The 24,474-nt window shown below is 40.1% G+C and overlaps 1 protein-coding gene across 1 annotated transcript in view; it reads left to right on the top strand.

The window, feature by feature from the left end:
• VWA3B (von Willebrand factor A domain containing 3B) overlaps positions 1–24,474 on the top strand; it is a 210,705-nt gene that overhangs the window by 112,711 nt on the left and 73,520 nt on the right. The window contains exons 13-16 of the mRNA XM_059942767.1: positions 1,941–2,039; positions 8,816–8,998; positions 18,059–18,186; positions 21,081–21,223. Coding sequence (XP_059798750.1) covers positions 1,941–2,039; positions 8,816–8,998; positions 18,059–18,186; positions 21,081–21,223 — 553 coding nt within the window. The remainder of the gene's footprint in view (positions 1–1,940; positions 2,040–8,815; positions 8,999–18,058; positions 18,187–21,080; positions 21,224–24,474) is intronic.

Below are 24,474 nucleotides of genomic sequence, written 5' to 3'. Positions count from 1 at the left end.
AAAAATAAATAAAGTATATGCGAGGATGTGTATAGGTTATATGCAAATACTATGCCATTTTATATAAGGGACTTGAGCATCTGCAGATTTTGGTATCTGTCAAGGGGAGAGGGTCCTGGACCAACCCCTGTGGATACCAAGGAACAACTGTACTCTGAACTCTTTGAAAGACTTCTTCACCATCCTACTGAGTTTTTTATTTTTATTCTATTATTTCTTAAGGTTCCATCTCTGCTGAAATTACCCACCTGGCCTCGAATGTTCACCTTTGCCATTAGAGGTTTTAAATGTATGAATCACAGTTATTTTAAATTTTCTGTCAGATGGTTTCAGCATCTGTGTCATATCTGTGTTTGTTTCTGATGAGTACTTTTGTCTCTCGGTAGTATGTTGTTTACTCTTCTATTTATATGCTTATTTTTTGTTAAAAGCTGGACATCATGTGCAGTATATAGAGACTGAGATAAATATTTTTAATGCCTGGAAATGTGCATGCCTTTCTTTGTGGGGTGGGTTAAAATTACTCTAATTAGGAGTTGGGCTGGGTTTGAGGTTTGTTTGTTTGTACCATATCCCTCAAATTCTTGTAGCGATACTTTGTGTTAGGGTAGGGGATGACGTGCCAGCGGGTTGTCTGCTTCATCCTCGGCTTTTGATTTTTCCCTTCACCCTGGGCCTCAAAGAGAGCATTTCTCTTGAAAGTTATTTGTTAGCTGATGTTTCTAGGGGAGTGATGGGGGTGGGTGTTCTCTGAATAAGCCTCAGTCTTAATCAGGCATGGTGTCCAGGAGTCTCAGGGGTGTGGCCTGCTCGGTATCCCTGAGCCCAGCACGTGGCCCTGCTCCTTCTGCAGGTGTAGGGAGTTTGTTGTTTCCTCTTTCCTTCCCCCAGCCTTCCTGGGTTTTGACCAGCGCCCTAGTGTGAGCGTGTTCATTGTTGCCCCCCACTCCCCCCCACCAACCCCATATACACACACAGATTAAGGCTTTTGTTCTGCCAGGGAGAGTGAGGAGAGGGTCTCTATGCAGATTCCTGTGTCTCTCTCCCCCAGTTCTGCACCGTGAAGGAGACTTTCTCTAGACTCTCCCAATCTATTCTGTGAGCCCCCTGTGGGGTTTGTGGCGAAACAGCCTTCTAGAGAGCGCCAATGCCCCCATATCTGTGGCCTCTCGCCAACATACACCTGGCAGCCTCCGCTGATTCACCAGTCACCCCAGCCCAACTCTTCTTCTAGTGTCTGGCTGCATCCTGTCCCAGAATGCCAGGGCTGGCCTCTTGCCTGACTCTCCAGGGGCCCATCCCTCCCCAGATTTGGGGCCAGTTGGTTGCCCTGTGACCTGAGCCCTCTCATGGGCATAACAAAAGTCATGTACTTGCTGTTGGTCTGGCTTTTTTTCATTCTGAGTTTTGGAGTGACACCTTTGTCAGTTCTGTACCTCCCTGGGCAGAAACTGCAGGAGTTTTACAACTTTACAGTTTCCTGTACCTCCGGATTGCTCATGACACCACACTCATGTTTGCTGAATATTGGGTGTCATGAATCAATCCTGGTTGGAAACTAACATGGTCTCCGCCCGGGTGTATTCAGGCTGCATGTTTAAGCCGTTTCGACAGCTGAATGAACAGTAACTGAGTTAGTGCCTGCCACAGAAACACAAAGATAAAATTGAATTAAGAACTCTGTCGTCAGGACAGGAAATCCATCATCCTGGCTTCTAGCTATCCTGGGACTGTCTGCATAGATGCTTTTATGACATATCCAGGGATTTGTCTTCTTGGAATTCCTGGGCTTAAATTATTATCTCAATCTAATTTAAATGTATCTTTTATTTCATAAGTACTTTTCTTTTTGGAAGCAGAGAATAAATAACACTTGTTTGTGAGATCTTTTCTGAGATTGAAGTATGTACTTGGTATGTCTCTCTCTCTCTTTTCTGTAGATTGGAAGTTCCACAAACACCTTGAGTGCCCTGCAAATTGCTTTTGCTGATAAAGAAACACAAGTAATCTACCTTTTGACAGATGGGAGACCTGACCAGGTACTTATCAAAGTTGGGAACAAAGAGGGACTCACTAATCCCCTGAAAGTGAATGCTGAGAGTGGGTTTGGGGGACCTTTACCACTGCCACTAAAAAGCTGTTGAGAGATACTTGCCTGGCTTAGGGACGCAGAACTGAGGTAAAAAACACATACACTGAGAAATTCCTTTGTCTACTACAACAGTGAGGAGAATTTAAGGGACAGTGAGTGTTGTTTGGTTAATTTGATGCACACCCGTAGACCTGGAGACCAACCCCATGAAAGGAGATGTCTGCCTTCCACGGAAGACTGGTTTATATTTTATTATAAACTAAGAGTTAGGAGATTCTTTTTGATTTTTTTCCTTTGGGGACGCTGAATCGAAAACATGTCACTGCACAGTGTCCTTGGTTTTATCCCTAATTTTAACTTAGTAATCATTTTAAACAAAAGCATGCCTTTCTGGTGAAATGTTCTTTGTTTTGTTTAGCCTGACTGGAAAATATTTGAAAAGTTTTAGCGGCGTCTGTTCATCTTCTTTTGAGCTTTGTGAATGAAAGACTAATGCTCTGGGCATTAAATAAATATACGGATGTGCAGGCCAGTACAATGTAAATTAACCGCTAAAGTGAATTAGTATCAACTTGTTTCCTTCATTGTGAAGTGTCTGCATGTGAAGACTGCTAGGCAAATATCCAGGGCTTAAATACTAAAGCAACTGGATTTTACTACAGTGTTAGATTTATGGCCGAGAAGTTGTATAAAGTGAAATTTTATTTGGAATGATTTTCCTATCAACTTCACTACCCTTTCTATTCAGAGGCAATTTATTATGCCCTGTGTATGCTCCTTGTGTGGCGGCTACACGTTTGAGGCTACGGAGATGAATAATATCCCGCCCTAGGGGAGCTTACACGTTGGAGGATGTGCTAGCATATACAGTTAATTCTGATAAGATATAGGGAGTGGAGTTGCCTGTGCTACGGGCTGTACGGGAGCACAGTGATGAATTCTGCTGTACATGATGGAGAGAAGGCCAGGCAAGGTTCCACCGAGGAGGGCGCATTTCAGCTGTGTCTGGAAGGAGGAGAAGAAATTTCCTCAACAGCGGAGATTACTGGTATCCTGGGCAGAAGGAACAGAGGTGTGAAAATATGTGGGCTGCTTGGGGGAACAACCCGAGAGCAATGAATGGAAAAGTGTCAGGGCCGAGTCTCGGAGGTTTGGTTGGGGGAGACTGTGAAGGTCCTTGAATGTCACACAGAAAGGATGGGCTTTACCTCAGTAGGGACTCTCAGAGGAGCAGATGGTCCCATCCACCTGTGCGTTAGAGATATGCCTCTAATGCACAGGTGGATGGGAGAGCCAGAGAAAGACTAGATCTTGGGCTGGTGAGGTCCCACCTCAGGGAGGAGTAGCAGAAATGCGGAGGAGGGGACCCTTCAGAGATGAGATCATGGAAGTAGCATCAAAGGACTTGGTGGCCAGTTTGGGGGCAGGGGGTGGGGGGCTGGGTGAGGAACAAGGGAGAAAGGGGTCAAGATGACTGATTTCTGGTTTCTAGTAATTGTTATTAACTGATTGAAATCTAAAGAAGGAAAAGATCTGGGGGTTTCTGGTGGAGGAAGCTGAGTTTGAGCTCCTGGAGTTCACGGCTGTCCAAAAGCCCCTAGAAGGATGGGGCTGGCATTTGGGGGAAGAAGTAGGCTGCAGGTTCTGACTTGCAAGTCATCTGGACAGGGGATCTTTTTCTTGTTAATAAACCCTAACTGATTTTATTGTAATTTAGAAAATATAAGTAAGCATATAATCATAAGGAAGAATAAGATGTAAATTGTTCATAATTCAATTTTCTGTTCTTTCTCATCTAATATATGCAGTTTTTCCAAGTCATGAGAAATTCTTCAGAAACATCATTCTCAATGAGTGCATCATATTAAATGACATAGATTTAATAAAACTACCTTAAAAATTGACTTGATTTAATTTTTGAATAGTAGTACATTCACATGGTACAAATGACAAGGGTACGAAAGGATAGAATGTAGAGAAAATCCTCCCTCCCACCTCCTTTCACCAGCTAGGAGGCAGGTGATATGTATATTACCAGTTTCTTGCATCTTCTTTGAGAGATAGTTTGCTATGCAGACAGATATTTGTTTATGTATATTTCCTTTTAAAATACATAAATGATAGCATATTACACACACAATTCTGCAACTGTATTAATAAAACAATATACCTCGGAGATTGCTTAATATCATTTCATAAAGAGCTTCCTCATTTTTTCTATAGCTGCCTACTATTCCATCACACAGCTACTTAGTCATGTCCCCCGGTGATGAATGTTTAGGTTATTTCAATCTTCCTGTTATATACAAGGTTGCAGAAGTAACTGTGCACATATATCATTTTGCACATGTATACCTGTAGCATAAATTCTGAGAAGTGAACTCAGTTAAAAGGTATATGTTTTGATAGATACTGCCAAGTAGCCCTTGAAGAAGATTTACCAAGTACCAGCAGTGTGTTGAGAAGGATTCTTGGTCTACAGTCCATCATAGACTTACGAGGGTCTGGAATCTCCCAAAATTATATAAAAAATGCACTCATACATTTCTCTGGGGAGAAGATCAGTAGCTTGCCCCCAAATTCCCAGAGGGTCTGTGGTCCACTTAACGATGAGGCAGTAGGGAAATGAACGACTTGGAATCAGAAATATGCAAGTTACTGAAAAAGTGATTTATAAACTCTTATTCAGGCATTTCATATTTGTATCTGCCTTTTCCCCACAAGCAATCTACTTATTTTGCATTATTCCTCAGACTCTCAAAAAAGCAAATGGATATTTGATATTCATGTTCTATGTAGAGGACATTAAGATGTACCACTCAATCTCGATTTTTTTTTGAATTTTCACTGACTTTGTAGGACCTGAATATGTAAGACCAATGTCACTATTCCCGGTACTCCGCAGAATTTTCTACTTGGAAGAACACACAGAGATGGTGTTTAGGATTCAATTCCATGAACATCAGCGTGCTGCTTGTTTATTAAGTGTCCAGGGCAGAATTATATAGAAGACAAGTCTTTTAATTAATCAAGTTCAAAGGGTTCTTCATGAACCTGGGATTGCTAGGTGTCCTTTGGTGGGCATCTGTAGGTGCAGATGGACACTGCAGGGCCTCTGTCAGGAGCAGCCCAGCACATCTTTGGCTGTGGTTATTTTGGGACTTCTTTGAAGTTAGGGACTCACCCTCGCAAGAATGGACGTGAGGAAGGTATCTGCACCGTTCTAAACAAAAACGGATGGATAATAAAGCCCCACGTAGGGTATGTGAGGGATAGGGGCAGGGGAAGGCACAGGGTGACCCCCTCTGCACAAACAAACCTCCTTCAGGCTGTTGGGAGAACCGTCCCTGCCTTTCTTGGCACCCCAAGTTGACCTTTGTGGTGAAAGGAACATCTGGCTGCACACCTGTTTAGACTCAAGGATGAGGGCACTGGGGGAGGGTGTCTCAGGTGTGCTGCTTGGCCCCATCTTAGGGACCGACGCGACCTCTGAGGGGAACAGACTAAGGAGTCCTGGTCTGAGAAAGGCTTCCTCGGTGTCCTACAGACGTGGCCCCCGCATTCCACAGCCCCGCAAGCTGAGCTACTATAGTAAGTGGTTGGGAAGAGTCAGGGTGACTCAGGCTGTGGTGGTGAAAGGCTTACTTCAACATACTGAGTCTTCTTTTAAGCTGTGAGGACACCCACCAGCGAAAATGATCCTTGGGTGCTGCAGGGTTGGGGCAGGAGGACAGGCGTGGCTCTCTTCCGTTGCAGGGATGGAGCTCCTTCTGCAATCAAGGTGCAGCCCCGCCTTCTGCCCAACTCTCCACCACCACGCTGGGCACTAGAACCTCGTGCCAGTTTAGCAAACACTACCTGGGGCTGTGTGCTGGTGGGGGGCTCACAGCGGCACACGTAAGAGACTTTCTCATGCTCATGCTCTCTTGAGCTGTCAGGACTGATGGAAATAAACAGCTTTAGAGCCAGAGACCTGGGTTAGAGCTCATCCCCAGCACTGCCCATCTGAATGACCTTGGGCAAGTGCCCCCGATGTGAATTTCCTCATCCATGACTTAGAGATAATGCTCCCTCCTCACAGGGTTGCTATGAGTGAATGAGGTGATATTCTCATGAATGCATTACATGGAGATTATACATACATACATACATACGTACATACATTTATTTATTTATTTATTTATTTTGCCACCCAGCATGTGGAATCTTAGTTCCCCTACCAGGGATCGAACCTGTGCCCCCTGCAGTGGAAGCACGGAGGCTTAACCACTGGATGACCAGGGAAGTCCCTAAACACTGGGGGTTTTTTTGGCGGGGGGGTTGTTTTTGTTTTTGTTTTGGCATTCCATAGATATTTACTGAGCACCTTTTATGTGCCAGGTACTGCTATCAGTCTGGGATACAGTGGGGAGCAAGATAGACAACATACCTGCCTTCAGTGAAGCTTCTGTTTTATGGAGAGATAGGCAATGAACAAATGACTGTATGAAATAATGTCAGGTACCGTATGAAAGATGAAAATGCTACCCACAGTCCCTGGCACCCACACTATTGGCACTAAATCAACGTTAGTTTCTTTCCCTTCCCAAATATCTCAGCTGTAAGTCAATATAGGAGTAATTTCTAGCTAAAACCCTATCTATCAAATTAACAGAATTTAGGTCTAGCATCTCCAGTCTGGTATATAGGGCTGAGGGGCAGTGGCCAGGAGTCCTGTAAGAAATGACGATAATGATAGTACCTTCCCTGGTGGGTTGTAGGGGGGATGCAGGGAGAGAGCACAAGCAGAGCCCTTAGTGCCCAGCACATGGTAAGTCCTCAAAACGGAAGCTAGGTTGAAGGAAGAGCAGGCAGCAGAGAGGGCTTTGCTCTGTCCTTGAAGTTGACAAGAGGGATGGGATCAGCCCTCAGCTAGGTTAGGTTGCTGTTTGGTTAGGAACCAGCTGATGGGCAGAGGGGAGGGGAGAGAAGAGAGGAGGAGAGGTGTGGGTGGGCTTATGGGCAGCGACAGGCTCAAGGCTGGTCAGATACAGAGACTGAAGCCATGTGTAAGTGGTGACTGGAATGAGACCAGTCTCTGGGGGACCACTCAACTGGCCATCTCCCAGTGGTGAGTCCAGAGGCCTCCCTCATCCCCCTGCCTCCCCAGGGCTCATAGCAAACGTATAGGAAGGGTTAACAGTCAAAGGATAGGAACTGGGGATGGAGAGTGGGAACTGGCTGAAGGAGCCAGCAAGTTGGGTCCATCAAAGAGGGACTGAGAAACGCAGAGGCAGTGGAAGCAAGACAAACAGAGGCACTTCTGAGGGTGCTCAGCTGGGTGTGGCGGTGCTGGTAGAGAGGTGGCAGGGCAGTTCATCAGTCATCTTTCCTGAGAGTCAGGTGATGTTTACGGAGAGCCAGTCCTTACCAAGAGACGGTCTTTATTGCAAATGGCGTGGAAACAAATAGTCTGGCATTGCTTCTAGTAGTAGAAACTCTTTGAATCTAGTCTTACCACTTAAGAGGTTGATGACCCTAGGAAACTTAATCCTTCTGAGCCTCAATTTCTCCATCTTTAAGTGGAGTCCATATCCATACCTACTGTGCCAATTAGGGTTTCATGTGACTGGGAAAAAAAGCCAAAGAGCAGACCAATGATGGCTGAAACAATGGAGAGATTTATATCCCTATGACTACGAAGCCCAGTGGAAGGTAGTCTAGGTTATACAGCTGTTCAAGGATGTCTCCAAGAAATAGGCTTCCTTTAATCTTTATGCTTCACTGTCTTTGTGTGTGACGTCCACCCTCATGGTCACAAAAGAGCTGCTCCACTTCTAGGCAGAGTGTCCACTTTCCAGGGGGCAGGGCTGAAAAGGGAGAGGATATTAGCTTTTTTTGTTAAGTCTTTGTCTTTTTATTGGCAAAAAAAATCTCTCCCTTGAGACTGCTGCTTATATCTCAATGGACAGACCTGGCCACACCTAGCTGCAAAAACAGTGTCAGAAGATGAGTTTGTATGTGTGTATGTGTTGTGTTTGTTTGTTTGTTTGTTTTTAACTAAGTATGTTGCTACCATGAAAAGAAAACCAGGGCTCTGACAGTAAAAAAAGGAGAGGTAGGCAACTAGCAGTCTTTCCAAAACTCTCTCACAAGATGGTTGTGAGGATTAACTGGGATATTATGTCCCCAACAGAGTGCCCAGCACATGGAAGGACCCTAAATCAATGTCTCTTTTTTCACTCTGTGGGAGACACATTGACAGTGGTCTAGAAATTACTCTTTGGGAGTAGATGCTTTGGAAGCCACATGGAGATCTGGTGGCCTCACTCTGTAGAATCCCAATAGCCAAGGTGTATTACCCATGACCCTAATACTTTAAGCGCTCAGAAGTATAGCCCAGCACTTTAAAAGCATGGACTCTAGGCTTAGGTGCACTGAAATTGAGTAGTTTGGTTAGTCAAATATTTCTCCCAGATTTTTTGCCACCAAACTGTGAGCCCTCAGAGGGCAAGAGCTGAGTCATTGGTCTTCATACTCTCACTATCTGGCAGTGTTTGCTTTGTTTATTGAATTGAATTTACATCTTTCCAGGAAGTCACTCTCCACTGTATACAGGATTACTATTTGAGAATTTCACTATCTAGAGCAAATACTAGGGATTTTCACGTCTTTTTTTTTTTTTTCCTGTCTCTTCCTCTCTCTTTCTATCTCCCCTTTTCCCCTCAAAATGTATCATTTCAGCCACCTGAAATGGTTATAGAGCAGGCCAAAGGTTTTCAGAAAGTTCCTATTTACACCATCTCCTTCTGTTACAATGATGAGATTGCAAATGGATTTTTGAAAGAGCTTGCTTCTTTGACTGGAGGAGAGTTCCATTCTTACAGTTTTGGTTACAAGGATCCCTGTCCTCCAGAGGCTGTTCAGGTAAGAGCTTAATGGGCTGAGAAGAGAGTGTTCACTTATTTCAGCACTAATGGCTGGAGGCCCATGGATGATACTTTAATTGGGAAAACAGCAACCACAAGGACAACTAAGTTGAGAAAATGAATCACTTAACAGTGAGTGTACTACAAAATGTGGTCTAAGGACCACCTGAGCTAAGGCACTTGTGACAATGCAGATTCCTGGGTCCAACTTCAGAGCTACTAAATCAGGCTCTAGGCATAGAGGCTTAGGAATCTTAATATATTTTGTTTTTTTCTATGCTTTTTATTATGGAAAGTTTCAAACAAACACAAAAGTAGAAGAGTATATGGACCATGTACCTATCAGTCAAATTTAACAATTATCAACATTTTGCCAAACTTCAGGAATCTGTATTTTTAACAAGCATCCTGGGGGTCCATACATAAAGTTTGGTAACCACTGCCTGTTTACAGACATTTGTGGGAAACTTTCAAAAAATTCAGATGTTAGGTAGTTGTCTTCTGACTTCTCAGGCTGTATAACCACGTGACACCTGATAAAGCAATCCATTCTAATGCACTAATGGGAGAAAGTAAATAAATTCTATGCTCCAGTCTTCCAGTCTTGGCCTGATGATATGCATTTCAAGAATACCCTTCTATGGGCTTCCCTGGTGGCACAGTGGTTAAGAATCCGCCTGCCAATGAAGGGGACATGGGTTCGAGCCCTGGTTCAGGAAGATCCCACATGCCGCGAAGCAACTAAGCCCGTGCACCACAACTACTGAGCCTGCATTCTAAAGGCCGTGAGCCACAACTACTGAGCCCACACGCCTACAGCCCATGCTCCACAACAAGAGAAGCCACCGTAATGAGAAGTCCGCGCACCGCAACAAAGAGTAGCCCCCACTCGCCACAACTAGAGAAAGCCCGTGCGCATCAACAAAGACCCAACACAACCAAATAAATAAATAAATATAAAATCCTTTAAAAAAAAAAGAAAAAGAATGCCCTTCTAGAGAATGTGGTTTTTGTCTTACTATCTGCTCTGAAGAGTGACAAACCACAGTACTGATCAATGCTTACATGTGAGGAAACTACCAGAGTCTGGGGAATGAATCATCCAAAGGAATTGGAGGGAACAGTACTCTGAGCTCACACAAGGCAGAGAATACTGACTACTTCCATCAGTTATACTGGAAAACCTCATGATCTTATGGGCATTGGGTAGAATTTAAAGAACGATCTTCCCTTAGCAGTGGGAACAACCAAACACTGCTCCAGTTCTGTCTAGAAAATCTTAAATGCAAGACCTGAAAGGATCAGTCCATTTCCAAGGAACTTAACTGTATCCCTGAACAAACCCCAAGAATAATTATAGGAAAGCAAAAATATCCACCACTCAGCAAAGTAAAATCGACAATTTCTGACATCCAATCAAATAGTACCAGGTATGCAAAGAAGCAGGGAAATACAGGTCCATAATGAGGAGAAAAAACAAACAGAAAAATTGAAACATGTAAAACTGACTCAGATGTTAGTATTAGAGCATGAGAACAGTTATTGTAACTGTATTTGATATGTTCAAAAAGTTAGAGAGAGACATGGAAGATACAAGTAAGACACAAATCAAACTTCTGGAGATAAAAAAGTACCATGTATGAGATAAAAAAAATACATATAGTAGGATGAACAGCAGATCAGACATTGCAGAAAAAAAGATTAGTAAACTGCAAGATAGCAATAGAAATATCCAAAATGTAACATAGAAAAGAAAGAGAATTAAAACCAAAAAAACAAACCAGAAAAATAGAAAACAAGGCATCAGTGAGCTGTGGAAAAATTCAAGTAGCTTAAACATATATGAAGCAATAGTGACCAGAAATTTTACAAGTTGGATTAAAACTGTAAATCCACAGATCCAAGAAACTCAGTGAATCCCAAGCACAATAAACATGAAGAAAACTACACCAAGTTACATCAGAATCAAACTTCTCAAAAACAGTGACAAAGAGAAAATTTTAAAAGAAGGTAAATTATGTACAGAGGAACAAAGATAAGAATGACAGCAGATTTCTCATTAGAAACAATGCAAGTGAAAAGAGAGTGACGTGACATTTTTAAAGTACTGAAAGAAAAACAACTCTCAGTGTAGAATCTATACACAGAATATATTTCAAAAAGCAAAGTTAATAAAGGTATACAAAAACTGAAATAAGTCATCACTGATAAACCTGCAGTACAAGAAATGTTAAAGAGAGTACTATAGTAGAAGGAAAATCATACCAGATAGAAATACAGATCTACACTAAGGAATGAAGAGCAAAGGAAATGGTAACTGCATGGGTAAATATGTGGGTTTTTTTCCTTGTTATTTAAATCTAATTATAAATAACTGGAGGGATTTCCAGTTCCAGCAATAATGGAGTAGCCCCATTCCTCCTAGGTCCTCTGTCTTACAGCTTAAAAGCCCTGGACATAACAAACAAGCAAAGGAAGACTCTGAAAAGTAGAAAGAAGGAGGTGGAATGCCTGGGGACCTCAGAACTTAAGGAATGACATGGCATGAGTTCTGTGGGTTTTGTTAATTGTCTTCCATATACCCCAGATGGGGCACTGCCAAAGCCTCCAACCTGGAATCGCTAACAGGCACAGACCCAAAAAATGACCCAAGAACAACCTATATCCCCTAGCTTAGCCAAAGACCTTTTTGGCAATACCTGCCCTACTCCAGCCATACACCAATGGGAGGACTACATCCCCTTCCCCAGGATTTCAGTGGAGCTGAACAGGGAGATGATCTTCCATACCATCCACCTGCTCCGTGGAAGGAAGTGATGGTGCTCTGATATCCCTGTCAGGTGGTATCAGTATATCTGCCCAGAGAGCTAATATTCCAGCCCCGACATGGTGGAAGCCAGTGGCAATGCTTCTCTGCTGGGGTAGTGTGAGTGGGGCTGAATGGAAAGATGATTCTCCAAACCCCACCAGGCAGAAGCAGGTGTGCTGCAAATCCTGTGCTAGGGTAGTATCAGAGGATTGAGAGGGAAGCTCTCAATCATCCATCCCGCCCGACTCCAGCAGAAGTAAGCAGTGCCCTCATTCCCCAAGCAGGGTATTGTCCAAGGCGTCCAGTGGCAAGCTGAACCACTGTCCCCCCAGGCAGCACTGAGACTTAACAAGGCACTATGAGGTCAGGGGTGTCACTTCTATTCTTCACCACAACCTTCATGGCAGTGGGATCAGCAAGGAGCTAAGCTTCCGCAAACACCCAGCATCAATGAAAATGAAAAAGTAAGTGTGGGCTGGGGATAGGTGACACTCCACTTTCCCCCATCCCTTGTGTCAGTGAGGCTTGGTGGAAAGCTGCCTCCACAACACCCACCAGCATAAGATAGATGAGGTAGTGTGAAATAGAACTAACCCCACAGCGGTCCTCCCCCAGTGGAGAGCTGAGCCTCTACCTCTACCCAGCATCAACAAGGCCGAAGGAGGTGTGCTATGTGGGGCTACTCAGTGCTCTGTTAGCCCCTACCCTTAGGAGCTCTGACTGTGAACTAAGTGGAGATAACTGTCCCACGAAAAGAGAGCTGAACTCCTGACTCTGGCCACTGTGACAGTTTGCCTTGATGAAAACAGCTGAAAAAAAAAAAGGAATCACCAGATACACAGGTATGCCCAAAATGAAAATGAACTTTAGCTGTAAAAGTTCCCAAATATATAAAACATGTACCAGAAAAACAGGTTTACTGGAGTAAGTGAGAGGACTAGCCAAAGGGACACAGCCACAAGTGGCCCCCTCTGGGAAGCCTCTTTATCCCCATGGTCCTGAGACTCCACCTCTGTTCAGAGACGCCAGAGTGGGAAGGAAAAATAGGAGGGACCCAGCCCAAGCAAATGGTCCACTCCAGGAAAACCCTTTATCAATGGGTCAAAGAGAAGTTCTCAATTTGCTTAGAACTGAATGAAAACAAAAATGCACATCAAACTATGTGGAACGCAGCTAAAACAGTGTTGGGAATGAAATTTATAGCACTAAATGCTTATGTTGGAAACAAGAAAATGTAGTGAATCAACAATCTGCGTTCTCACCCCAAGAAACTAGAACAAGAAGAGCAAAATAAACCCAAAGCAATCAGAAGGAAGGAAACAATGAAGATAAGAGCATAAAAATCAGTGAAATTGAAAATAGTAAAACAGTAGAGAAAATCAATGAGACAAAAAGCTGTTCCTTTGAAAAAAAATTCTCTCAAGAATTTGATAAAACCTCTCAGAAGGCTGACAAAGACAAAGAGAGCAGACACAAAGCACTAATATCAGGAATGAAATAGGGGACATCACAGTAGGTGTCACAGTCATTAAAAGATAATAAAAGGAATACAACAAACAACATTGCATTCATAAATTTGACAACTTAGAAAAAAAATGGACCGCTTCCACAAAATCCACCAACTACCAAAATTCAACCAAGATAAAATGGACAATGTGAATAGCACTAAAATTATAAAATAAACTGAATTTATGATTTTAAAACTTCTGAAAAAGAAATACCAAGGCTCAGATGGCTCCATGGAGAATTTTACCAAACAGTTAAAAAATAATTAAACCAATTTATTTCAAGAAATAGGAGAGATCACTTCCTAATTCTCTTTACGAGGCCAGTATTGCCTTGACACCAAAACCAGAAGACAGTATTAAAAAAAAAAAAATCCACAGACCAATATACCAATGAACAACGATGCAAAAATCGTCAGTAATATATTAGTAACCTGAATCCAGCAGTGTATAAAAGAATTATACATTATGACCAAGGGGGATTTTATTCAGATATACAAGGCTGGTTTGACATTAGAAAATCGATCAATGTAATCCGGCATATTAACTGGCTAAAGAAGAGAAATCGTATGGTCATATTATTGTGCACAAATATCCTTGACCAAATGCAACACCCTTTAATGATAAAAAACTCTCAGCAAAATAGAAATAGAGGGGAACTTCCTCAACTTACATCAACTTAATACCTATGAGTAAAATCATACTTAATAGTGAAAGATTGAATAACTTCCTCCTAAGATCAAGAAAGTGGCAAAGGCATCCACTCTCACCACTCATATTTAACATACTACTGGAAGCTCTACCCATGACAACAAGGCAAGAGAATAAACAAAAGGCATACAGATCGGAAAGGGAGAAATAGACCTGTCCCTATTTGCTCGTAACATATTGTCTACACATAAAACCCCAAGGAGCTAAAAAACAAAACAAAACTCCTAGAACTATTAAGTGAGTTCAGCAAGGCCACTGGTTACAAGATCAGCACACAAGATTCAGTCATATTTTGAGAAGTCAAAATTAAATATTCAATATTATTTACAATTGCTCCAAAGAATATGAAATATTTAGATATATATTTTAAAAATATGTACAGGATTTTTATGCTGAAAATTACAAAAGGCTGAAGAAAGAAATCAAAGAACACCTAAATAAATGGACAGGCATATACCTTGTTCATGGATTGGATGACTGAACATATTAGAGATCTATTTGATTTATAGATTTAATTCAATTCCTGTCAAAATCCCAGAAAGATTTTTTTACAGACATGGTCAAGCTTATTCTAAAATCTATATGGCAAGTCACAGGCCCTAGAAAACCCTACAAATCTTGAAAAAGAAGAATAAAGTGGGAGAAATAATTGCAGTATTAAGGCTTACAGTGTAGCTGCATTAATTAAGGCAGTATGGCTTTTGTGGAGAAACAAACACCTAGACCAATGAATAGAGTATAGAACCCAGAAGTATACCCACACAGTATGCCAAACTGATTTTTGACAAAGGTACAAAAGCAATTCAATGGGGGAAGGAGAGCCTTTTCAAAAAATGGTTGGAGCAATTGGACATTCAGAGACAAAATAGTGAACCTCAACCTAAACCTCACCCTTCATGCAAATATTAACTCAAAATGGATTATGGACTTAAATGTAAAACATGAAACTATAAAACTTCTGGAAAGAAATATGGAAGAAAATCTCAAGGACCTTGGGCTAGGCAAAGAATTTTTAGTCTCAAGACCGAAAGCATGATCCATAAAAGAAAAGATTGATAAATTGGACCTCATCAAAAATAAAACCTTTTGCTTTGCAAAAGGCCCTGTTAACAGGATGAAAAGACACTGGGATTGTCTGCCATTCCCTTGGGAGAAACTGGATGAAGAGTACATGGGATCTCTCTGTATTATTTATTACAGCTGCATGAAATCTACAGTTATTTAATTTTAAAAAGACAATTTACTGGTAAAGCAAAAAATAATAATAAATTCAACATCTAGTGATAAACTGCTCAATAGACACAAATTACCAAAACTCTCTCAAGAAGAAATAGATAACCTGAACAGCCTTACATCTATTTAAGAAACTGAATTTGTAGTTAAAAAACCTTTATGCATAGAAGCCTCCAGGCCCAGATTGCTTCACTGCTGATTTACATCAAACATTTAAAGGAGAAAATAATATCAGTTCTACACAAAATCTTCTAGGAAAATGAAAGGAGGGAATACTTTCATAAGAGGCAAGCATTAACCTGATACCAAACCCTCACAAATACAATCAGACAAGAAACTTATCAGCTAATATTCCTTATGCATACAGAAGTCGAATGCATAATGACCAAGTTGGGTTTATCCCAGAAATGCAAGTTTTGTTTAACATTTGAAAATTGATATACAATTCACCAAATTAACATACTTTATTAAAAACTTTACAGTCATCTCAATTTATGCAGAAAAAGTTTTGACAAAATCCAACACACTTTTCTAATGAAAGCTCTCAGCAAAATATGAACAGAACAGACTTCCTCATTCTGATAAATGGCACTTAGGAAAAACCTACAGCTAACACCATACTCTAATAGTAAAAGATTGTACGGTTTCCCCCTCATATCAGTAAAATGACAAGGTTGTCTGCTTTCACCACTCCTATTCAACAGTGTAATGGAAATTCTAGTTAGCCCAATAAACCAGAGGACAGGAAAACCATCCAGAATGGAAAGAATGAAGTAAAACAGTCTTTATTTTCATTCAGCATGGTTATGTATGTAGAAGATCCAATGGAATATACAAAAATGCTACTGGAACTAATCATTGAATTTAGCAAGATTGTAGGATACAAGGTCAACATACAAAAATGAATTTTGTTTCTACATATTAGCAAAGAACAATAAAAATTGAAATAAAAATTATCATTTACAATAGCATCAAAAATACGAAACATGTAGGGACAAATTTGTCAAAATATGTGAAAGGGCCTGTATACTGAAAACTACAAAACATTGCTGAGGGATGTATCTTGTTTACGGGTCAGAAGACATCACAATGTTAATAAGTGCGTTCTCTCTCAATTGATCTTTAGATTCATCACAATCCCAATCAAAATCTCAGCAGGCTTTTTAAATTAAAAATTGACAAACTAATTCCATGGAAACTTTGAAAAAGAAAATCAAAGTTGGAGGACTAATACTACCTGATCTCAAGACATATAAAGCTATAGTTATCAAGACAGGGTGGTATTAGTGTAAAGATAGATATATAGATCAGCAGAACAGAATAGCAAAACCAGAAATAGACTGACACATATGTAGACAACTGATTTTCAACAAAGATGCAAAGGCAATTCAGTGGAAAAAGGATATAGTTTTTTTTCCCCCTCAAAAATGGTGTTGGAACAATTGGACAAAATAAACACAATTTCCTCCATACATCATGCCATATTCAAAAATTAATATGATACTTGGATCCAAATGATACATGGATCCAAATGTAAAATCTAGGTCTTTTTCCAACTAGAGGAGAACATATGAAAAACCCTTTGAGACACTGTGTTAGCCCCCAAAAAAATTTTAATAGGATATCAAAAGCATAGTCTATGTAAGAACAAACTGATAAATTTGATTTGATCAAAATTAAAAGCTTCTCTTTAAAAAACAATGCTAAGATAATGAAAAGACAAGTTGTAGACTGGGAGAAAATGTTTTCAAATTGTATATCTAATAAAGGACTAGTATCCAGAACATATAAAGATCTCTCAAAACTCAAAGAAACAAAAAATGAGCAAAAGATTTGGGCAGACACTTCATCAAAGAAGATATATGCATGGCAAACAAGATCATGAAAAGATGGTTAACATCATTTGTCATTAGGTAAATACACATTAACCATGATGAGATACCACTACACAGCTATTAGAATGGCAAAAATTAAGACAACTGACCTCATCAAGTGTTTGCAATTATATGGAGGAACTAGAACTCTCATTCATTACTGGAGGGAATGTAAACTAGTACAACCATTCTGGAAAAGTTTGATAGTTTCTTTAAAAGTTCAACATCACCAACCATATGATCCAACCATTCCATTCCTATTTATTTACCCAAGAGAAATGGAAGCAGATGTCCATACAAAGACTTGTGCACAAATGTTCACAGCTTTAGTATTTATAATAGCCCAAACTTGGAAACTCAAATGTCCATCCACAGGTGACTAAATTTTGAATTCGGTATGTAATAGAATACTACTCAGCCATAAAAATGAATGTACTAGTGATTCATGCTACATCATGGGTGAATCTCAAAATAATTATAAAAGTAAAGCAAGCTAGACCAAAAAAGGGGTATATGCTATATGAGTCCATTTAAATAAAATTCCAGAAAATTGAAACTAATATTATATAGTGACAGAAAGGAGATGAGTAGTTGGTTGGGGGAAAAGAGGTTTTGAGGCAAAGGAAAGGCGGATTTACAATGGGAAACTAGGAGACTTTCGGGGGTAATGGATATGTTTATTATCTTCATTGCAGTGATGACTTCACAGGTGTGAATGTCAAAACTATTCAAGTGGCACACTTCACGTACATTCAGTTTATTATAATATAAATGAATTATACCTCAATTGGGCTGTCTAAAAAAGGAATAATATAAGAACTACATGAAATTCTTTAGATTCTTCTTTTCCTGATACAGTTCGTTTTCTGTTAGAAATGTTTGAAATCTAAACTCTAATCTCGTAATGCATTAACTTATTTTGGCAGAATGAAGATCTGACTCTTTTAATTAAAGAAATGGAGCAGGGACGCAGTGACCTGGAGAGGGTACAAGACCTTTACTCAGAGTCCTTGGTCATGGACTGGTGGTACAACGGAGAAAAGGATGGAGACAAGTGAGTACAGCAGAGCTCCCACTTCCCCATCGCAGGGGGTCCTCTAGGATGCTCTGCTGGATCTCTTTGCCACTTCTTTCTGCAATGCTTTGTGAGATTTCTTTTAAAGAATCACATAGTATGATTATGTTAGGATTTTTGTTTAAGCAAAGGGAACTCATAATCTAGTAAATTAATAATGATTGGCGGACTTTCCTGGTGGCGCAGTGGTTAAGAATCCGCCTGCCAATGCAGGAGACACGGGTTTGAGTCCTGGTCTGAGAAGATCCCACATGCCACGGAGTAACTAAGCCCGTGCGCCACAACTACTGAGCCTGCGCTCTAGAGCCCGTGAGCCACAACTACTGAGCCCGCATGCCACAACTACTGAAGCCCATGCACCTAGAGCCCGTGCTCCACAACAAGAGAAGCCAGCGCGTTGAGAAGCCCGCTCACCGCAACGAAGAGTAGCCCCCGCTCACACAACTAGAGAAAGCCCGGGCACAGCAACGAAGACCCAACACAGCCAAAAAAATAAATAAATAAATAAATAAATAATTTTTAAAATATATTAAAAAAAATAATAATGATTGGCTTAGAGAGGCCACATAGTCATCCTTATATGTAGATTCTGAAACCCTTGCATGGGCCCTAAGGATGTCTCATTTCCACCCAGTGTGTACAATACCCCCCACCAACCAAAGCAGTGACGGAGCAGAGCAGGAGTGCCGTGTCATGAAGGAGATCTGACTCAGGGTCAGGAGGCCAAGGTCCAGACTTCACTCTGTGTGACCTTGGTGGATCTCCTTATTGTCCATTGCTATGGGTCTCAGTTTCCTCATCTTTAAAATGATGGCTGTGGTGGTAGGATTTGGGATAGATGATTCCTCGGGTCTTTTCCCATCCTATATTCTAATATGTTTATTTTGGGGAGTTTTTTGTTTGTTTGGTTGGTTGGTTGGTTGGTTTTGTGGGTTTTTTGGCCGTGCCACATGGCTTGTGGGATCTTAGTTCCCCAACCAGGGATTGAACCTGGGCCCTCGGCAGTGAGGGCGCAGAGTCCTAACCACTGGACCGCCAGGGAATTCCCTCTAATATGTTTCTAACTAGTAGTTCTTAAATAAAGATCAAAACCACCCTAACAAACACTCAGAAAATGTGTCAAATCTTATTTAAATGATTTCACATTGTACACACATTCAAGTGTCACAGCTTCATATAAATACCCCATCAGAAGGATGTCTTTTTATTTAAAAGAGTGATAGCAAAATGGAAAGAAGTTGAAAATACATATTAATCAGGATTTCTCCTTCTTCGAAATTTATTGTCTTCCTCTTAGCAAACATTTAATATGGGCTGGGGGCAGGGCATGAGCATGGAATCAGTAAAAAGATAAATGTTATACCAGGCATCTCTTATATAATGAAATTTTGCAGCATTATTTTTTTTTAATTTGTTTGGGAAAGCTTAGTTACATCTCCTAAATCTGGAGAATTTAAGCAAATAAACTAAGAAATAAATGAGCAGCACATCAGTGTCAATTATCTTCTCTATACTTTCAGCTAGTACCTTACCTGTCTTCTTCCCCTTGCTTAATCAAACTAAAAAATCTCAGGACAACATGACCAGCTATTGCTTGGAAGTTGGTTTGGTCAGTTGACTGTATCTGCTATTGATTGACTAGTAGATGTATTCTTCATTTTTTATATGTATATATATTTTAGGGGCTATACAGAGCACGTTCTAGAGTCATGCAGAGGAATGTTTTAATCCAGACTTCCCACCATTACATGTTAGTAACTTTGGGCAAGCTACTTAACCTCACTGAGCCTCAATTTCCTCATCTATAAGAGGGGAATAATGGTCATCATAGGGTTGTTGGGTGGATTAAATGAGGGCATGCCTGGCACATAATAAGAGCTCTGAATTAATATAAAGAAAAGAGTAAAATGCAGTGCCTCATTCTATAGATATTATGCTTCTGTAGTTCCTTATAACATATCATTAGGAAAAGTTAATTCGCCTACCTAGCTGTGGTCGAAAACAGATTTGAGTTTTTTACCAGGTGAAATAAATGTTACAGCCTCCAAATCTCATCTCCCTTCTTTCTTTTTTCAAACATTTACTGAGTACAAATCATACGCCAGGCGAACTGGGGTGCACAGATGAATGTAAGCCTGGGCCCTTGTCACAGGATGCAGTGTGGTGGGGCATCATGGGACACTGGGCGGGTGCTCCGTGGAGATGGGCTTGGAGGGGGAGGTGAAGGAAGGAGGGCGTGCTTTACAGTGTTGGAGCAGGAGGTTGTTCTGGAAACTCCCTTCTGTGGCTGCTGTGTTCAGAGTGTCAGAGAAGGTGTGTCTGGGAAAATATTTAGGAATTTTTTGGGGATCCCTCCTGGCCCCAGATCTTCAACAGAATGGTTTGCCATGATCTGGTGCTGGCAGAGGGTTCAAGGCAAGGGTTTCCCTTCTCTGGCTTTTATAAGAGCTAGCTGTTCAACCCTTTAGTTAGAGAAAAGGGTTTCTATAATGCTTTCTGCTTTACAACAGACTCTTTCTCGAGTTAATCCTCTCATCAGCTCCATGCTGTTAGGGCCCAGCTGATGTTTCCTGCAGTTCGTGGGTGAGGGAAGTGATGAAATTTAGCGGATTGAGCGACTGCACTTAGTCACATAGCTGGGAAGGAACAGAGCTGTGATGTGAGCCAGGGCTGGGCTCCTGTCCACTCTTCCGCGGGGGCAGAGATAAATGACTATTCTTATTTTAACCAAATGCAAGGGGAGAGGCTCACTTCTTAAGCTTGCAGCATTCAACACGATTGTATTGATCTAACTCTGCCTTCTTGAGGGAAATTTTGTTTCCCCCTCCTTTTTTTTTCTTTCATCTTCTTTGTCTACTTTTTATCTAAAACAGGCATCAAAAAGAAATCTGCTCCATTGTTTCAACCCCAGAAAAATGTGCAAAATCTCACGCTGATGTCGAATCAACACGAATGTTGAAAGTACCAGAGGACCTGTCAAGTCAAAAGATTCAGAAAAAGAAAGTCCTCCACGCAGGTATCAGTGAACAAAATGGTTTGACTCTCATTACCAGTTTTCCTTCAATGCAAGAAGGTAGAATAAAGCTGAAGCCCCGTAATATTTTAAAAGAAGCCTAAACCTGTGTTTTTTAAATTGAAATTTTTATCGAAGTGATTATACATTCACAAGCAGTTATGAGAAATAATACAGAGAGCTCCCGTATATCTGCTCTTCACCCAGCTTCCCCCATTGGTAACATCTTGAAAAAATAGTACAATTTTGCAACCAGGAGATCGACATTGATACAATCCACGATCTTACTCAGATTGCCCCAGTTTTACATTTGTTCATTTATGTGTGTGTGTGTGTAGTTCTATATGATTTTATCATACGTGGTTTCATATTTCCACCATCACAGTCAAGATACAGAACATCTCCATCACCACAAGAATCCCTGGCATTGCTCTTTTATAACCACAGCCATCTCCCTCTGACACCCTTTCCCAACTCTTGGGAACCACTAAGTTCTCCATTTCTAAAATGTTGTCATTTCAAAAATGTTATATAAAATGGAATTATACAGCACATAACCTCTGGGTTTTGGCTTTTTTCACTCAACATATTTTCCTTGGGATTCATCCAGATTTTTGGCAGGTATCAACAGTTAAATCCTTTTCATTACAGAGTAGTATCCTGTGATATGGATGTACCAGAGTTGGTTTAACCATTCATCTGTTGAAGGACATCTGGGTTGTTTCCAGTTTGGGGCTATCACAAATACAGCAGTTATAAACATTTTTGTATAGGTTTTATGTGAACATAATTTTTTATTTCTTTAAGATAAAGCCCAAGGGTGCCATTGCTGAGTCATATAGTATTGAATGTTTAGTTTTATAAGAAACTGCCAGACTATTTGCTGGAGTGGCTGTGCCATTTTATATTATCACAGCAAAGAATGAGTGATTCAGTTTCTCCACATTCTCGCCAGAACTTGGTATTGATTGTCACTATTTTCTATTTGAACTGTTCTGATAGGTGTGTAACGTCTCATGGTGGTTTTTACTTGCATTTCCCTAATGATATTGAACATCTTTTTCTGTGTTCATTTACAATATATCCTCTTCAGTGAAATAGATATCCTCTTCCATATATCCTTTTCAGTGAAATGTCTGTGCCCATGTGCTTTGCCCATTTTCTACGTGGATCGTTTGTTTTTTATTGGTGAATTTTGATAGTTCTTCATGTATTCTAGATACTAGGTCTTTATCAGATATGTCGTTTGCAAATGTTTTCTCCCAGTCTGTAGCTTGTCTTTTCATCCTCTAATTAGGATCTTTTGCCAAGCAAAAGCTTTTAATTTTGATAAGATCCAATTTATCAGTCTTTCCTTTATGGATCATGATTTTGGTGTCAAATCTAAGAACTCTTTCCCTAACTCTAATTCCTGAAGATTAGCTTTTATGTTTTTTCCTACAAATTTTGTAGGTTTATATTTTACATTTAAGTCCATGATTCACTTGAGTTAATTTTTGTATAAGGTGTGTGTTTTAGATCAAGGTTTTTTATGTTTGTTTGTTGTTTGGCCTATAGATGTTGCTTCGGCAGCATTTGTTGAAAAGGCTATACTTACTCCATTGAATTAATTTTGCACCTTTGCCAAAGATCATCTGGGCATATCTGCGTGGGTTAAATCTAGATTGTATGTTCTGTTTCAGTGATCTATGTGTATATCTCTCCACATAGATCACTGATCAATGTCTTCATTAATGTAGCTACATGGTAAGCTTTAATATCAGATACAGTGATTCTTCCAACTTTGTTTTTCTTTTGCAAAATTATTTTAGCTATTCTAGGGCCTGAAATTTCTGCTTAAATTTTAGAATATGTTTGTCTGTGTTTACTAAAAAACCTCTCAGATTTTTATAGGAATTGCATTAAATCTATGTAGATCAATTTGGGAACAGCTGACATCTCTACAATGTTGATTCATCCAGCCTCTGAATGTGGCATGACCCATGAACATGACCCCTGACCATGACCATGTATTTAAATCTTCTTTGACGTCTTACAAGCAGCATTTTGTAATTTTCAGCTTACACATCCTGTACATATTTTGTTAAGTATATACCTAATTATTTCATTTTAGTATTTGGAACAATTACAAATGGTACTGGTTTTTTAATATAGGTAGCCATATGTTCATTGTTAGTGTATCAACATGTGATTGATTTTGTGTGTTGATCCCATAACGAACAACCTTACAGAACTCACTTAATGGTGCTAGGAGTTTTTTGGGTTTTGTGGGTGGTTTTTTTTAAATTTTGGTGTGTGTGTGAATTCCTTACTGTTTTCACATATACAATATGTTATCTGCAAATTTGGACAGTTTTATCTTCTTTTCCAGTCTTTCTGGCTTTATCTCTTTTTCTTGCCTTGTTGGCAGAAGCTAGAACTTCCAGCACTATGTTTAATAAGGGTGATGAGTGTGGGCATCCTTGCCTTTATCCTGGTCTTAAGGGGGAAAGATATTCAATCTTTCACCAGTAAATATGATTTTAGCTGTAGGTTTATTGTAGATATTCTTTATCAAGTTGAGGAAGTTCCCCTCATTCCCAGTTTTCTGAGAGTTTTTATCATGAACTGGTACTGGATTTTGTCAAATGCTCTTTCTGTGTCAAATGATATATCATATGGTTTTCCTTCTTTAGTCTATTGATATGATGGTGGATTACACTGATTGCTTCAAATGTTGAAGCAGCCTTGTATGGCTGGAATATCTTCCACTTGGCCTTAGTGTTTATTTGCAGTGCTTTGAATGTAACTCTTTGTATGGTTTTTGTAATGGCTTCTCTGGGTATTATAACAGCATATAAATATGACTTATAACACTTCTGGTATCAACATTTTACCACTTTTTGTGAGTGTGGACATCTTACTTCAATTTAGGTTTCTTTGCCTTCCCCAGTTTTAAATATCATTGTCTTGAGTATCAGGTGATGCTACAGTTTTTATTTAAATCATCAAATATGATTTATAAATCTCAAGAGGAAAGGATAATCTATTGTATTTACCATATTTTTGCTCTCTTTTGTTCTTTCTTCCTTCCTGATTCTCCAAAATTCCTTCTTTTATCATTTCCTGTCTGTCTGAGGAACTTCCTGTGTTCAGTCTTTAAAGGTAGGTCTGCTAGCCACAATTATTTTTTATTTTTTCTTTGTCTAGGAATGTTTTTATTTTCTCTTCTTTCCTGAAGGACATTTTTGCCATATTCAGAATTTGCAGTTGAT

This window comes from Balaenoptera ricei, chromosome 13, assembly GCF_028023285.1.
Source record: "Balaenoptera ricei isolate mBalRic1 chromosome 13, mBalRic1.hap2, whole genome shotgun sequence".
Taxonomy (NCBI): Eukaryota; Metazoa; Chordata; class Mammalia; order Artiodactyla; family Balaenopteridae; genus Balaenoptera; species Balaenoptera ricei.
The sequence above is the reverse complement of the archived record's forward strand: the minus strand, read 5'-3'. Positions and strand labels throughout refer to the sequence as shown.